General features: G+C 39.9%; 1 protein-coding gene across 2 annotated transcripts in view; it reads left to right on the forward strand.

Moving 5' to 3' along the window:
• The window catches only part of LOC138617877 (F-actin-uncapping protein LRRC16A-like), a 66,165-nt gene extending 48,453 nt beyond the window's left edge, over positions 1-17,712 (forward strand). The window contains exons 21-39 of one of the 2 annotated variants that reach the window (XM_069693208.1): positions 1,908-2,080; positions 2,687-2,755; positions 4,529-4,622; positions 4,814-4,912; positions 5,456-5,584; positions 5,760-5,891; positions 6,290-6,465; positions 6,624-6,711; positions 6,935-7,075; positions 8,184-8,204; positions 8,854-8,920; positions 9,097-9,323; positions 9,582-9,691; positions 9,867-10,115; positions 10,219-10,429; positions 12,233-12,269; positions 12,528-12,791; positions 12,903-13,052; positions 14,453-17,712. In XM_069693208.1, coding sequence (XP_069549309.1) covers positions 1,908-2,080; positions 2,687-2,755; positions 4,529-4,622; positions 4,814-4,912; positions 5,456-5,584; positions 5,760-5,891; positions 6,290-6,465; positions 6,624-6,711; positions 6,935-7,075; positions 8,184-8,204; positions 8,854-8,920; positions 9,097-9,323; positions 9,582-9,691; positions 9,867-10,115; positions 10,219-10,429; positions 12,233-12,269; positions 12,528-12,791; positions 12,903-13,052; positions 14,453-14,625 — 2,610 coding nt within the window. In that variant the 3' untranslated portion in view covers positions 14,626-17,712. The remainder of the gene's footprint in view (positions 1-1,907; positions 2,081-2,686; positions 2,756-4,528; positions 4,623-4,813; positions 4,913-5,455; positions 5,585-5,759; positions 5,892-6,289; positions 6,466-6,623; positions 6,712-6,934; positions 7,076-8,183; positions 8,205-8,853; positions 8,921-9,096; positions 9,324-9,581; positions 9,692-9,866; positions 10,116-10,218; positions 10,430-12,232; positions 12,270-12,527; positions 12,792-12,902; positions 13,053-14,452) is intronic. The other variant, XM_069693209.1, reaches the window with a different exon arrangement.
• Positions 17,713-17,929: the final 217 nt, after the last annotated feature.

The following is a 17,929-nucleotide window of genomic DNA, read 5'->3' on the forward strand; positions in this document are numbered from 1 at the left end:
TCTGTGCAGGTAGACGCTGGAGTACAAAGAAAGGAGTACAGGGGATTGGGGGGGGGGGGGCTGGTGTTGATGAACGGTTAGTGGAAAATATATAAGAAGAGGGTGAAGGTGGCAGGTTAAAGGGCATCCAGTAGGGATGTATGCAAAGGAATAAACAAACTGAGGAAGGGAGGGAACATGAATGAAGTTTGTTTGATCTCAGAGAAGGGCTTGATGATAAAAGAAGGTGTGCTTCATTGGCCCGGGGGGGTCAAATGTCTATATGTCTGTGTGGGAGAGTGTGTAACCAGTCTCTTGAGTATTTTATAACCAGAGCTGACAGATAAGTAAATGCTTGTGGAGATGGTATGTTTTTAAATTTGATCCCTTTCCTCTGTTGCCATGTGTAGCCAGGGAAAACACACATCACATACAGAGTGTGTGACACAGCTACACACACAGTTCTTGTGTTTGTGTGTTCTTGTCTGAGTCCAGGCAGTCAGACGTGGGGATGACTGCTGGCTGCCAGAAGATAAACAAACACAAGCTGTGCTCTGTGTTTCACTGGTGAGAAGGTATATATCTGCTTCAGTCGGGGAAGTTTGGAATTTACTGCCTCGAGTTAGATAAGAAGACTGATCTCACTCTGTGTCTGTATGCCAAACATAAAACTGTAGCCCACAGCTGCTTAAATTAATTTAGTATGAAGACTAGAAACATTGGGAAATAGCTAGTTTCTGAACTTCATGTTTAGCGTACAACCATAAGAATGGTGTCAATTTTTTCAAAAGCGTGTGTCTTTTCCAAAATGCTGAAATATTCTTTTAACAAATAGAAAATAAACCTCACAAAAAAAAAAATCCTGCAACTGAGAACTGTAGATGAAAAACATTAGTATAAATTTACTCAGAATTACATATATAGGTGCAGCCAGACCATCTTCCAGCACTGGCACAGTGGGCAGGAGAAAGGTCTGGCTATGCGAAACTGGGATTTAAGGGGCAAAACAGATGTACCCGCTGTACATTATTACTGTCGTGTCCAAAAAAGTTTAACCAGAGAATAAATAAATGAGTTGACAGACTCTGAAATGGGAGTCCAGATCATGGGAGTCTCCAGCTGTGGCATGCATCGTAGAGCTGCTTAAATCTGGTGAGCAGTAGGAGTAATATCGAGTGAGTGTTTGGGGTTTGTGAACCCTCAGATCACTCTCACATTGCAAAGAAAGCCACTTCATCCAATGCTCATTTGTTTCACATTAATTTGTAGAGTTTTGAATAATAAAAGGGTTTTATGATTACCGCTATGTTTGCAAAATATTTAGTTTGATTTAAGAAAAAAAAACTCTGGATTTGTTATCCTGGTAAATTGTAGCCATTAAATAATTCTTAGCATTTGACAAACATGCAAATAGTTTTCATTTACTTTAAAAATCTTTCAAAACTTTTGTGATGGTGTCAGACTTGCTGTGACCTCTGACTGGGATGTCAAGCTGCATGCTCACAATTTCTTTCAGGCGCTGCCAAAGATCACAGGGTGGGTGAAGGGAGCATACAGAGTCTGAATTAATCCCAATAAACAGAAAACACAGACACCAAGTATCCACAGACAGTGAAGAAATTCAGGGGCAGGAAAAGATGCTGGCACTGCCAAAGGGAATAATAATGGTCTCAATGACATAATTTCCAAAAGCTTTTGTTAGTTGGCCGTGATTTCTAACAAGATCCAAGAAAGCTCCTTTTGAATAAACTGAATACACACAACAGGAGGGCTGAACATCAATTGTGACTGTTTGAATAGCCAGCAGGTGGTGACTGTCCTGCTTTCTTATAACACTGTCACAGTCAGTTATACAATGAATGCATTTCTGCTACAGCTCTCATAATATAAATCCTTTTTCAACCCCCCCTCCCCCCTCCCTCCCCCAGCCCCTCACCTCTCTGTCTCTGGCAGACTCCAGACTCAAGACTGATCTGACCATCATTCTCAACGCACTTGGCAGCAACTCATCGCTCAGCAGGCTCGACATCAGCGGGAACGCCATGGGTGACATGGGAGCCAAGATGCTGGCCAAGGCGCTACAAATCAACTCCAAACTCAGGTGAGCATACAGTATGTTAAGGTGTAAGAGACCATGTCACATGACTATATACAGTATACATCAACAGTTTCTCTTATAAGGACATATTTAATAACATAGTGTCTTTTAAAATCAATTCATTCACTATGTATTCATATAGCAGTATCCTGCTACAGTATGTTTGTACAGGAGGAGTTAAGAGCTTAACATTTACATTGATAAACACCTACATTTGCTTGCAACACCCAGCGTGTGTTATAAAAGATTTACTAAAAGATGATATATGGCTTATACATGTTAAATAGGGTAATAAAAGGATACGGATAACAAGAAACAAGAAACAAATAGGCAAAAATAATGATAATGGAAAAGAAGTAAAGAAATACGACAGTTACATCTACATAAGATGGCTTATAGTGCATTATGTGGTCACAAAGTTTGCCAGTAGGTGGTTTAATACTACTGTCTTTGTCTACATGTAGTGAAGCCAATGCATATATGTACTTACTATTATTAACTATTACATGTTCTATAATGCCTCTTGATTGTCAGCAGATAGCAGCAAAAATGTTGTAAACCATCTGGCTGAGTTAATCACTTCCTTTGCTTGTGTCATGTTTTGTGCAGGACTGTGATCTGGGATAAGAACAACACCAGCCCTCAGGGGCTCCAGGATGTAGCAGCTGCTCTGGAGAAGTAAGTAGCACCGCATGTACATTTAAGTTGATTATTGTCTGCTTGTATTTAACTTTTTCCAAATGATGTGTTGCAAACTTTTGAATGCAACATTGCACTTTCAAACTTTTGTTCTAACAGTATGCGCTGGTGTACTGAATGAATGCTGCTGAAAGGATGGATGTGCGGTTAGCTGTTGCAGCCCAGATGTCTTTTTGCTTTGTGCTGAGCAGGAGCAAACCTTGAGGTGTGTTTAGACAGGAAGGAGAGAGGATGGGAGGGAGGAAGGAAGACACAGAGGGGAGAGTGACAAACGCAGGGAATACAACAAAGACACAGGAGCATGAGGATATATGCTGAGGAAGGGAAAGGAAGAGAGAGCATAACAGATTAAGAGAAAAAAAAAAAAAAAACACGAGTTGAGACTAAACAAATCAGATTTTTTTGTTGACTGTATCTTCTCACTGTGAATGTTTCTGTTCAATATTCTGCGTGAGTGAGAAGTGACACGAGCGTCTAACTAAATTTGCCTCTGGGACACATCTGCACATGCACCTCTTTCCCCTCTCTCATCTCCTGTCTCTGTTTATCATATTCTCCCAGCAGCACATCTCCTCATTTCCCCTCCGAGTCTCTGTACTGCATTATTGAAAGAGCAATTTCTTTTTTTTTTCTTGCTTCTGATCTCCATTCTGTTCAGCAGAGCACTGTTGTGGTTTTTTTTTTTTTGTCCCCTCAATTTCCTCTCTTCTCTTGTGTTCTATGTATTCTTTAAAGATTTTTTTTCCAGACGTTTAATACTGCAAAATAATGGACATTTTCAAGTGAACAGAGAAAGTGACAAAGGAGAAATGTACAAGCTATCTAAGGGAGGTCGAAGGTAGTTTGTAGGAATTTCAGGGACTCGTCCATGGTCACAGTAGATCTGTCAACAGGTTCAAACAGCAGTCAAATCTTCACTGGTGAAAGAAGAACCATGTTTTCATGCTTCTCTGCAGGTGTGTTTCGCTGGGTATGAACAACAGTGAATCAGTTTAGCTTTGAGGTGGAAAACTATCAACGTATTTGAGTTGTAAATCTCCAACTGCCTCACAATGTGATCCGATTAAGATTCACCTCTCAAAGATTGGATTGCACGATGCTTCTCGATGGGGTTTAGAGGAGGAGAGTGTAAACCAGGTTACTGTCCGTAGCTACAATTAACATATGTCCCCTAAACGCCTCACAGGCAGGTCTCCAATAACTGCCCTGTACACCATGAAGACAGAAGTGCGGCCAAAACCTAGTTTGAAAAGAGTGAAATAAGGTGCTCTTGTGTAAGATTTACCAAAGATGTCACAGTGAGTTTATCTAACTGCTCAGGTGGATGAAGACTCGACCTCATGGACTCCATGTATGGGAAACACTGGCTATGATTTAGTGCAATTATCATCAATGCAGTATCTCCTCCACCTGCATCATGATGCATCGTAGAATCAATACATTTCCACACATCTATTGTATATATTCTTTCTTTTTCCATTTTTTTCTGCTTATACCTTCATTTCCTCCATAATAATGTGAATATAAATTATATGAAATGGTGCCAGTTCAATGCACAAAGGGACATGTTTATTTCTGTACTACACTGTGGTACAAAATTACAAACAAAACTGAACTGTTATCACATTGCATTACACTACACTGTGTGCGTCTTTAAATGCATCATTCTGCTTCATGTTTATTGAAATTCCCCCTCCTCTATCACACAAACTAACTGTGAAATAATGCCCTTTGGCTGTGTGTCTCCATTAGGAACTTCACCATTCGTTTCATGCCCATCCCCATCATCGATGCCTCCCAGGCTCTGAAGGCAAGCCCTGAGAAAACGGAGGATGCATTGCTAAAGGTATATCAAGTACTCCCTTCAGCTGCTTAAGCCGCCGTCTGTCTTACAATAGTGTTGTATTATTTTTGCAGTGTTGAAAACATACTGTGTGCAACAACATCATGAAACTCAAACTGAATCAGCAAATACTGTTTTAAGCTACAATCACTTTGGTTTGTTATCATGACATTAGCTTTGTGTTTCCTCCCCAGATTGAGAATTATTTGTACAGGAACCACGAAACCAGAAAATATCTACAGGAACAGGCGTATCGGCTTCAGCAGGGCATCGTAACCACAACCACACAGCAGGTGTGTATACAGATGGAGACGCAGTTATTATTGACTATACATGCACTGTAGTCTATTTTATTTTTGGTCAAAAATGAAGCTGTTGTTGGTTGTGAAATAGACTCTAAGAAACACAGTGTCCGGGAAAAATCATAACAATCGCACTAACTTTTTGAAAAGGTCAAGAGTGAGTCTTGAGACAACGTGGTTTCACAGCTGGATACTTTTTTTGTTCTCTATCTGTATAATGTGTTTCTCTCTTTTAAATTAATTTCTCTAACAGGGATTTTAGCTTTCTTTTTAAGAGTTGTACGATTTTCCTCGTTGCGCTGTCATTTCTCACCTGGCTATTTCTGTTAAATTGGGTTCCCATTCAATGTCGACAAAACTATTTTACAATGACCCAATTGAACATGTCCAGCCACTCTAGTTTTTATTGTTAAATCAGTTAGTTTTAATCCAAAATGTCAAAAAGATAGAGGGAAACTAAAAACCTCCTACTGAATATTTGACACGTCAAATGACACACACGGACATCCATGTCCTGTTGCTTTTGTCTTCCAGATGATTGACAGGATCTGTGTTAAGGTGCAGGACCACCTCAACTCTCTGAAGAACTCTGAGACGGACGCCATCTTGGAGGACGTCAGGTCAGCAGAGAACCTCATCAAAGATGCCAGGAACTCGAAAACGGTGAGGACAGACCCATCATACTTGGCTTTTGGTTGTTTAAATTGAAATATTACGTGTACTATTTCATTTTGGAATAATGTCAATAATTTAGTGATGTAGTATTTTTATATATTATTGTTATTATTATTTTATATATTCATATTGTCTCCTTGTCATCCTCCCTGTGTGTTCCCAGCTACTTCCTAACCTCTACCACCTTGGATCAGCATCCAGAGAGGAGGTGAACAGTTCGTCAGTAGGCCCTATCCAGGAGAAACTGGAGTCCATGGCTGGGGAGGTGACGACTGTCATGGACCAAGAACTGCAGGTAGGGTTATAACTTTTATTGATAATTGAGTTATGTGGTATTTTTGGCCAGAGTCCTCAAATCTAATATTAAGGAGAAAGTTGTGACTCAAGATTTCATATCATATTACATATAAATGTGTGGTTTACACCAGGACAAAGAAAAGTAAAATGACTTAATGAGACTCATTTTGTTTGATCTGAGGGAATTTTGAAGCAAGAAAATGACACCTGATACCACAAACTATATCCATACTAAAATAAAAACTATATTTTATGTTGCCATGATGACTGTATGACACAGTCTCATTTGTATGTCAACACTGTAGGCTTTAAGTCAGCAAAGTTGCAGATCAGATCTATATTTCACCACCAATCAGGCCCATCATCCTGTCCTGTTCTTCCCTGCTCTCCCTCCAGACTCTGCTGGAATCCATGGTGGATACAGCAGAGTCTCTGTGTCCTCATGTGATGAAGAGGAGTAATCTTCGTCCAGATCTGATGAGGGCCAGCTCGGCCAAGATGGTTGTACCTAAAAGCTTTGTCAGCAAAACCCTACTGGAGCAGTCTGGGGTGGACATTATCAACAAGATCAGGTGTGTTTGTGGGTTATACGTGTTAGATTTGTACATGTAAGTGATTTGGGTTTCTAGAAAAGATCGCTGTAGTTGCATTTGGGTCTGTTGTGTCCTTAATTATCCTGCACCTCCTCTCACACTGTCTTTTGCCTCTGAAATAACTCTCTCTGTGTCAGTGAGGTGAAGCTGAGTCTAGCATCCTTCCTGTCCGATCGCATAGTTGATGAGATTTTGGAGGCTCTTTCTACGTCACAACACGCGCTGGTAAGATTATAATCAACAGCACTCTCAACTACATAGTCAGTCATTGATTAACAATGATTTTCTAATTTGACTTTCATTTGTGCCAGGATTGTTTCAGTTCTTAACAACCAGACCAGAAAAAGTAAAGCCTAAAGTTGATTTAGGATTATTCAGTAATGACGTCCCAACTCCTCTCCTCTGATCTCCTCCTCTGAACACTCCTCGCCCCCTCCTGTCCTCTCAGGCTGACCATCTGGTACGTCGTGGTCGTCCCTTGGTGCAGCAGGAGTCGGTGGATCTGGACGTCCCGGAGGAGAAGATTCCTAAACGGGCATCGACAGAGATACTAGAAGCTGAGAGGCTCGATGATCTGGAAACATGTATGGTAGGTTTTGGTAGGCAACAGGTGTGTGTGTGTGTGTGTGTGTGTGTGTGTGTGTGTGTGTGTGTGTGTGTGTGTGTGTGTGTGTGTGTGTGTGTGTGTGTGTGTGTGTGTGTGTGTGTGTGTGTGTGTGTGTGTGTGTGTGTGTGCGTATATATAAATGGAACCCTGCAGGCTGGACTTTGAACTCTCTTTTTTTGGATAAAAAAATAAACAGCTGACTTAACAAGGCAGTAAATACTGTGGATTTTAAAAGCCTCTTTAATAATTCATAAACTAGGCCTCTAGTTTTGGCTGCTGTGACTGGATTTACAGCAAAGTGAAATAATTACAACCTGTTCATTCTGTGTTATAATGCAAGTTCAAAGCTAAGTTATATTTAGTTGCATTACAAAAGTTGCACCTGCCTTAATATTACCCTCAACTGAAAAAAAAATAGACCTCGGGAACTGTACATTTCCAAAACACAATTGAGGTTGGATTCTGGTATTTCTTAAAAGAGCTGTCTTCAGCTTTTGTCAAAATGCTGAATATTAAATTACAGCAGTTGTGGGTGGCTTATATGTACTGTAGCACAGAGTAAATAGTGCAAAGACCTAGATTTTATGGATTCTGTCATTGAGGAATGACAAGGAAATAATGAATCATAAACAGTTACAGTGAGTATTAGAAGGATGGATACCAAATGAGAGTAAAATACATTAGGGTTAGTGTTTATTGACCACCTACATATGTTTGAGAATATTTTCTAGGACTTAAAATGTGTGAGTTTTAGCCTGAAATTTGTATCTGTCTAGTTTACTATGTAGGTCAGATTATTGCCAAAATACAGAAGTTCACTGTAATCATGCGGCAGGAAAGAGTCAATGAGGTCAGCTGTTAACAAAAGCAGCATCTTCTTCTATCTCCCGCTGTCTCTTAGTCGTTACCTGCTGTTCCCTTATTTAATCTTCTATCTCATACCTCCCTCTCTTCTCTCTTTCATAGCTGCATGGCTGTCTCTTTCATCTTCCTCTTCTTGTCTTCATTAGGCCTTACTGTGTGTTGTCTTCCTTTCTCTTCAACCTTTTCCTCTCTTCCTTCCTCTCTGTTCTACCTTTGCTCCATGGAGACTGTGCTGTGCTGCACCAGTGTAAGTAATCCTGGACTGTCTCTCCACATCCTCCTTTCTATCCACTTTGCTTTTGTCTCACTCTGCTTTCCCTTTTATGTTTCTCTTCACTGTGCTTGCCTGCTATACAGTCTTCTGTAGCTTTTTCTACAATTTGATCCCATTAAAAAGTCATGTAGAACACAAACTGGTAAATTACAATGTGAGTATAATAGGACGCATAATTATTTGTTTCTTTGAATAATTTGTATGCTGCTGAATGTTGTTAATTGAATTGTTTTTGCCACATTGCACTGCGTCTCTTCATTAAATGCACCGTCTGTCATCACCACCTTGTTAATGTTATAATAATATGCACCTATGTGAAGACAGTGAATTAGGTGTATACAGTATTCCTGCATAGCCACAACAGCTGGGCTAATTCTATTACTTTATATTTTAGGATAAATGAATAATGAAGAAAACATGTCATGAATTCACAAGTGTGCCCTGCTGATTGGAAAAGCACTCAGTTGGTACTTTTGTTTGTTACCAGAGATCCTGAGCTACACGTTTGATGAAACCACACAAGCCTGCATACATGGCTTATCAAACCTTCATTACTCATCCAATCGTGCTGTGTTTTTTTCTCAGTTGCCACAAATGTCCAATTATCTGTTCCTCTCTGCAGATGACTCCTAAATCCAAAAGGAAAAGCATCCACAGCAGAATGCTGCGGCCAGTATCACGAGCCTTTGGTAAGTATTTTAAATAATATTGAGATTTATTAGAATACAATAGCATGATATTTTTCTACTTTAAACTACAAGAGGTTAACTGGATGGCATGTTTTGATTATTCTGTGTCTGGTCTTTCAAATAATTCCTCAGTATTGATCCACCTTTGATTTAATTATCAAACTACAAACCTACAGAAATGGAATTTGACCTAGACAAGGCTTTGGAGGACGTCCCTGTCCACATGGAGGACACTTCTACTTCATCTCAAACTGCACGTACTCCATCTTTGGTCCAGTATAAACTGGAAAAACGTCCCACAGGAGTGATGGTAGAGCTGCCGTCTGAGGAAGAAAAGAAACTACAGCACTTCACCAAACTACGACCACGGAGGAACAAAAAAAAACATTCCAGCAAAATACCTGTAAGTAAAGCTTCGCAGTTCAAAATTGATTATTTTTTTAAAGTTCAGTTCAAGACATCAATACCTCAAAGGGGTAGTACACTTGTAGTCACTCATAAGATAAGACTAAAATGGAAAGATGTATATAGTCATAGTGCAAGCATGAAATCTGAGTAAACATATACTGTATATAAACTACTCAAACATGCATTGAAACAGTATCTCCTGTTTGTCAGCTGGTCCAGACACGCTATCAGATTCTTCAACCTTTTCTTTCAGCAAATCAATAGCACTCCATCTCAAGATGGGGAACAGAACGGCCTCATGGGACGGGTGGATGAGGGTGTAGATGAGTTCTTCTCGAAAAAAGTCACCAAGATGGATTCCAAGTAAGAATTATGCTCGTGAAGGACTGTTTTACACCTATTTTTTTCCAATACAGATGAGTTAAAGTGTACTTGTTCGTGGTGATTATCATATTCGTCATCTTTATTTCCTAAATATCAAACAGAAGTCTTTCAACCCTCTGCCTCTTTGTCTGTCTCTTGTCCTGCTTCTTCTCAGACGTTTCTTCAAGAGTTCAGAATCTCAGGATGGAGAGAAGAAGAAGAGTAAAGGGGGATTTCTGAACCTCATCAAACGATCCTCTAAATCTGATAAATCAGACAAATCAGATAAATCAGAGAAAAACCAGGCAACTGCAGCCTCCTCGGGTACATCCTCAGCAGCATCTGCGCCAGCGCCCACCATCCCTGAGGAGCCCTCCTCACCCAAGGTGGCAGTTAAGAGTCCAGCCCCTGAGCCAAAGTCAAGGTAAAGTGGAAAACAAAAGCAGGATTATTTTTGGGCTATAGTAGGTCTATCTAGACCTCTATGTCTATCCCAGCCTGACTGACCACTTCTATCTCCACTGCAGAGACACCTCCAGTCGCTCACAGACCAACGACTACAGCAGCAGCTCAGACCGCTCAGAGGAGCTGAGGACACCAGACTCCATCGACGAACCATGGGAAGGTTTAGATGGCAGAGGAAGCCCTCAGGGAGGGAGGCGGTACCCTGGGGTGCAGATGATAGGCAGCGGCCTCTTGGCAGAGATGAAGGCCAAGCAGGAGAGGAGAGCACACAAGGTAAAGTGACGCCAAAAACACTGTGGTTACAGAGAAGGCGGGAAAGTGAGTGAAAACGCGAGACAGTAATATGTGGCAAAGGTCATGAGCCTGACATTTTATAATAAATACAGTACAGTATGTGCTGCACCAGCAATATTTGTTAGTTGAGAATGGTTTATTGATGAAAAAGTGCATTTTACATAGACAAAAAAAATGCAAAACAAATACAGCTCACATGGTCCAACAAAAAAAGAATGACAATATTAAACTACAGTAATTGTATTCCTTGGAAGAAGTTCAAAACTTTATGTTTGGACTCAGGTCTCGACTTCCATCTGTACATAAACTATAAATACAGTGTTTTGTAAAATGTTTTATTCATTCCTTTAATAACATATGAGGAACATTTGTGCTTAAAAATTATTCTTAATGATTCTCAAAAACTGAAATCTAGTTTTATCCATTTTGATCAATATCAAAATAAGGTAAAAAATAAAGATGAATTAAGGTTAATTGTGCTATGATAGTGATATCCAGGTATTGGCTTGAACAGTGAGAGAGAGAGAGAGATGCTTGTTTGAATAAGGACACATTGGACTTTGTTTTGGGGACGAAGCGCTGTAGGTGTTCAGCCTCCCCTTGTCAAACAGGATTTATTCAACACTCATTAAATGCGGTTTCCAGCTGGGAGAGTATGTAAAATAAAAGGCAGCTACAATCACAGCCACACAAAGATGCCGAGACTTTACATCTTCAGGCGAGTCATTGCACCTGACACCATGTTGACATGAAAACACAAACAACCCTGATTCTACCAGGTTAGAGAGGAGGAAGAGGTTAGAAAGGAGGAGGAGGAAGGAGGGAAGTAAAGAATCGACGAGGTGGAAGCATGAAAAGTAAATGAGAGAATGACAGCATGGAAACAAAAAAATTAGGTCTGATATTCAAATTCTCTGTCATGATTCACAGCAAGACATAAATGTTGGGAATATTTCTCATCAATTTCACTAAGGTGCCCTAAACTACAAGTGGTCTCTGTTTCTAAAAAACATTTTCTCTCTTCTTTTCTACTTTAACTTTATTATTTCCTCTAACGCGTGTAAAAGTATACAAAGAGTCCGTTTTAATATTAAATAAATCCTTGCTTGATTCAAGGGGGGCACACTAACTACGTTTTTCTGTGCTGTACGGGTCTTCTGTATGCATTTGCACAACTTTAAATCCGAGTTGGTGTGTTGCTCTTGTGTCTTCCCTAGAATTATAATTGGTCCCCAACCAGTCAAGACCGTGTTCATGTAGAACGAGGTTTATGGTGTTTGTAGTATTGTGGTTTTTCTGACCTCGTATCAGTGGCACTAAAGCCTCTCCTGCCATCTGCTTCTTCTGGCTGGCTTCCAGGTGTGTGTGTGTGTGTGTGTGTGTGTGTGTGTGTGTGTGTGTGTGTGTGTGTGTGTGTGTGTGTGTGTGTGTGTGTGTGTGTGTGTGAAGATAAAATGGGGAGGGCTGTTCAGTGAGAGGTCATAAATACAAAGCTGGGTGTGTGAGATCCATCTTGAGTAAGAAAGGCACCCCCTTGTGTTAAATTATTGCTTAGCAGTTTACACGTGGACATAGATTCAGAATCACTTCAGTAGTTACTGTTAAAACAGAAAAAAATACAGTTCTAGCTACATGAATAACACCCAGAAAGGGGTTCAACGAGACATATTTGTTTGTACTTTTTTGTGTCAAAATTCTTAATTTTTTTTAAAAAAAATACAATTTCCACCGTTGTGTTCTCATGCATAGTGATCCAGTATTTTGTCCTTGTGTCTCCTTTAGTCTTCTAGCCCTGACAGGCATGACAGCAATGCGACAGGTAAGATCTTTAAGTGAAAGAGGGGATATATTCAATTCAGAACACAGAGCTTTCATTCAAGCTAAAGGTTAATGATTCATGCAGAACCACCGTTGGTCTTCTTAGTGTTCTTTTCTGAAGCAGCTACTGTACCGCAGCCTAAAAATGCAGCGGGACAAGTCACGATTAGCTACTTTGTCTGTTCATATTGAGATCTTAATTTATACCAATACGGTACATAGAAGTCGCTGATATGTTTATGTTTGTATGTGTCAACAGCCAAGTCTCAGCCCACCACTCCAGAGAGCAGGTCTCCCAGTGGTTCCATTAACAAACCAGACCCTGCTTCCCCAGAAAAGACCTCACCACGTGGTGACACTAAGCCTGAAACTGCCCCTCGTCTCAGAGCTGCGTCTTCCTCAAGTTCCCCCGGTGGACCACTGAGCCCAAAACCGCCGGTGCCACAGGGAGCGAAGCCGGCCCTGGGTGCTCGACCCACCATCCCACAGAAGCCGAGGACCACCAGTAGCAGCAGGAATATAGGTACTGTCAGATTTAACAGAGCTGCCATATTTTGTCCTATACTGAGGCTGTCCGATAGATGATACACATTACACCATTACTTTTTACATTGATTTTTCTCATTTTTCATAGATGAGAGCTCAGATCCTCCCAACAGTGGCAGTATCTCCCCTAAAGTCACAGTGCTCCCTCTAACACTCAAGAGGGTGCTATCAGAGAAAGACAAGGAGGGCCAGACCAGTCTGCAGTCAGGAGTCTCCACCAACAAAACCTCTCAGGAAGGTGAGTCAAAGTGTTTGAGCATATCTATGAAGCCTATTAATAACATAACGGTGATACCAATACATGAATACATGAATAGATAGCAGCTAAGACATAAAGTCGTCCCCTTTTCAACATGTTGGCAGTTACATGTTTCTCTATCAGACTGGTAAATGTTTCATGTAACTGTCAGGACCACACAGTGTGTCGGCGTCCTCCATGGTCTCATATTTGTATTCATTCCATGCAGGCTGCTATTGTACAACATGATAGGCATCACAGTGATAGATTCAGGTCACATCTCTCACCCATTCCTACTATCTTTCATCTATTATGTTTCATGTAACAGACTCAGGATCCCTTTTTTGTCTATCCATCCCAGCATGCATTGGCCAGAGAAGTGGGGAACATTCTGGACTTACTACCAGTCAAAATTCACAACCTTGCGCATCTTGAAGTCTCCAAATTTCCTGACTGGATATCATTTAGATTTCGGGTTTTCTCTACCATTAGAACATTTAGGCACAGCATCCAAGTGCTTCTTCACAAGTCCTAAACAAAAAAATGTAAAAACCTCCTGACTGCGTTGGGAGCGAGCATGAGAGTAAGAGAGCGCGAGGGAGCGGGTGTGTGATGGTAAGGATAATGAATCAGGTGACCATCTCCTCCTCTTCCACTATCTGCATGTTACCCGTTAAAAAAAAATAACATCGCGACGAGAAATAACAACGACAGCCCTTTGAGCAGCAACCTACATACACACTCAAAATGGAAAGTTTTGACAAAAAGATGCGGCTCATTCAATGAGGCAGGACTGTGTGCTTCTTTTCGTTCCTTTGCGGGAATTTAACCATTTGAATGGTAAGCCTTGCCTCCTGACATGCAAGTGTTCCACCCGACACTACATTATAAAGGCACGGTCAATGCATCCCAGACACAGCGCCGTCCAACATAACCGAGATGGGTTTGAAAAGATACTTTCACTTTTAGATGTTGGTTTGGATACTTCAAATACTAATAAAAATGGACCAGTGTTTACATTATTATTCATATTTAAGAAGATGAAAACTAGATGTAAATAATTCCACTTCTGTGTGCAATAGACTTTAGTTCAAATTACATTATACTTTTCTTCAGGCTTTATGATCTTAAACCTCTTTATAATATTCTGAATCATTACGGCAGCATACGGGACATCCCTTCCAGCTTAGATTGCACAGGACTGAATTCATATTATTTGTAGGAAAAGACTGAGTCCCCAGTACAATGAAAAAAGTTCCACTGCGTTAATAACGGCTACATGTATTGAAAGCGCAAACATTCAGACACATTTAAAAAGTTTCCATCTCTTCCTTACCTCTTCTCTTCTTGCTGTAAAAATGGCCAACACTTACTTTAATTTCCCTCTTTGTTGTTTCCAGTGCGGTCAGCGTCAGACTCTGTCCAGAGATCCAGCCCGCTCAGCACCAACTCTGAGGATCATGGCTCCTTCAAGACCAAGGACCATTGTCCAAACCCAGACAAGGACAAGGCATCGGGGAAGAAGTCATCAGACTCTGGGGAAGAGGCAGACAAAGACTTTATTTTAATATGAGTAAGACAAGATTCAAAGCAAAAGTTTGTTCACAAGCCTCACATTCTTCTTTGGAAAAGCAACCAAGGGGGAAATAATTCATTTGATTTCATTTACACAAGTTTGTACTCGTAGGTCCTGTCTGACCACAAAGTACAAATCATGTTAGGTTTGCAGGAAGACCTGGTGTAATATAAAGAGGAAAACAGTTTCCAATTCAGTTTTAATTTGATTATGTATTTTAACATTTTTGATGGATAACATCACTTTGGTCACAGCATGTCACCTAAACTAAACCAAAACTGTGCTAATTCTCAGAAGAGCTTCCTTCTCACAAACAGCCTTCTCTTGATCTGCTTTCAGGTGAAAATCTCATGTCTCTAAAAGAATTAACTTTTCAGGGTTGAGGAAATGGGTTGATCAAATTTATTCAGCCAGTAAATGATGGAATCTTAATTTACATTTGTAAGCCACTAAAAATGAGACATGCGCCTTCAGGAAACAGCAAAGAGACTAAGAAACTGAGTGTACATCTAAAATCTTTGACTAATAATCTGACGTCTTTTGACTGTTTTGTCGCCATAGTTTGTCTCCCAGGGACCAAACACACAATAAAAATTATACCAGGATTACTGTGCTGTACTTGAAAAGAAACATACAACCAGACCCAGACCCAATGGCATTTTTTTCCTTCAATATATTTGTATAGATTTAAGTGCTATTTTCAGTACAAGAAAGTCTTTCTTCTTTTTTTTTCCAGGCTTCAGGGGCTAAATCCATTATGCAATTCACCTTTTTTTACAGGAATATACAGGTTTCAGCTGAAAATCTCAGCACAGACACAAATCAGAAATAAACATTTGATGTTGCTCACCCAACACTAAACCCATGAGTTCCCCACAGGGGGCTAGTTGGACTCGTCACAGAAGGATTGATGGATAAACTATATCAAACACAGTAACTGCACTCAAGTAATATCTCCGTGTGAGAGCTGGAGTGACTGTATGACGTGTTTGTGCTTTGAGAGGACTGTGGTACACTTTAACTTCAATGATAATCAATATGGCTTCAGCACTGTTAGCTAACACTGTTCTCGCTGTTTTAGACACTGTGCAAAAGCATCTTATTTATGCTGTTTATGGGGAGAGGATTATGTGTCATTAAAATGCAATACGGGGTGTGATTGTTTTAACGCTTTGGGGCATACTTCTTAAGTGTTATTTGGTTAAGTCAAGTTTTTAACAGTTCAATTTCTAACTAGTATTCCTGAGAGTAAGTAAGACTGTTACAGACTCTGAATTGCTCTTATAGACTGCTCTTCCTAAAACGCACTAATATCATACATAGATTAGTCTTCCCCTAGTGTGCTCATTGTCCAATGAAAGCAAAGAACTTGCTCCAGATGAGGAATGTCATAGAAAATATTATTTCATCAGAATGATCCAGATTTTGACAATAAACCTCATCTGTTTGTTCTTTGTGTAAAAGCAGGACACTGAAGGAACTCCATCTTTCAAATCTAGTTCACTTTCACTTCTTTCCTTGCAGGATGGGACATATTTAAAATGTTCTGCTTATATAGAAACTCATGGCATTAGGTGGCAGTCCTGTTGCCTTAATGAGGAGCCTGGAAAGATTTATTTTGACCACATGGACCTCTGGGCTACTCATTTTCAGCACCTGAATGCTTCACGACATCTCCATGGGACTCCTCCAGTTTTTCTCTGAGCAAGAGATGTCCCCGTCACACTGCTTTACAGTTTGTAAGCAGATTCCCAAAATTATGTTGTGTTCAAAATCGTTTATCTTATTTCTGAAAAACAGAAATAATAAGATTTGGGAACTATTGGATTGTTTTCTTTGATAAAGAAGCCGACATTTTTACAAAATCCTAATATATAGCTTGGGAGCAAAATTGAGCCTTTGCATTCCATCATGCTGCATTCATGTCATATTGGAGTTATTTTGATTACCAGTTTTTAGTGATTACAACAGAGCAACTGAAAAAAATAAATCAAGTATGGATACCTCAATTCAATTACAATCTGTCAATAAAAAAAAATACACCCAAATTTACTAGATATGGTGCTACAATGTCAGTTCACAGTATTTAATCCCCAATACAGCCTCCTCTGCAACTGGCCTGAGATCTACAATCACTCAGTACGACATGAGTGCAGCCTTATTCTACAAAAACACCCGTATGCGAGATCTTGTCATCCAACTTGTGTGCCAAACTGTGCTCCAGCATTAATTTCAGATGTGCACTAGATGTTGGTTCTTTACATGCAGTGTGAAAGGGGCACAGCTTGTATTTTATTGTACTGTACAATAGTCTTATTCAAATCAGGGCCAAAGGTCTTACAGGTGCACCTTTCCTACACTATGGTGTCTATTGATGTCTTTTTGTAGGGTTACGATTAGACTTTGCTTCTTTGTCACTAATCGTGTTAGAAATAACACTGTTCTCGCTGTATATAGTGAACATGCTGTCAACAACTACTTTGATTTGAACTCTCAACGCTCCAACATCACTTTTATGTCTCAAAGGTGTTGCAGGATACAAAAAAAAAAAAAAACTAAAATGCTACGACTCTGCAACATGCTTAAATAAGCACACGTGTCAGTGTGCTGTTATTCTGTTGGCATTTTGAACCACTTTCCTGATGCAACGAAATCGTCTGGACGCCCTCTACTGTTTTGTTGTGTCTTCTGTGTGGGATTTCAGAGGCAACAGTGTGATACACTGTGTGAGAGACTGATGAGAACTTCCAGTTCTATCCTGAAAACATTTGCATCCACTTCATTTCTGTTGGTGCGGAGTGGAGCGACGTGAAAATAACCAGTAGCATTAAGTCTGGACCACTGAGTCTATGTGTGTGTGTGACTGCATGATGTGGCTGTGAGTTGAATTTTATGTATATATGTGCTTGCATACATATAGGTGTGTGTGTGTATATGTGTATGTGTAATATACGCACATGTAATATACACTAGGATATATTCACACACCTATGTGAACACAGCAAATCCTATATTGTTTTGGTACTAAGTACACTACTATACTCGGGGTTTGTTTGTAACTTATTTGGAATATTTCTTTTTTTTTTTAAAAGCAAACTGGCCGGTGATGTCTTGATCCTTAGTTGGTTTTCCTCTCACTTGTACATGGTGTTCATAAATGTAGAAATGATTTCTTTGTATGTATTAATTTGTTATTACATGTAATCAGTTTAGTGTTACTTTCACTAAGATTCAGAAAAGAAATAATGCAAAGCAAAGACTTTTCTTAAGCTGAAAAAAAAAAAAAAAAAAAGCCATAAAA

Source organism: Brachyistius frenatus, unplaced genomic scaffold, assembly GCF_029030835.1.
Source record: "Brachyistius frenatus isolate BFR_SWC_R1_liver_20210118 unplaced genomic scaffold, ASM2903083v1 Contig_14, whole genome shotgun sequence".
Classification (NCBI taxonomy): domain Eukaryota; kingdom Metazoa; phylum Chordata; class Actinopteri; family Embiotocidae; genus Brachyistius; species Brachyistius frenatus.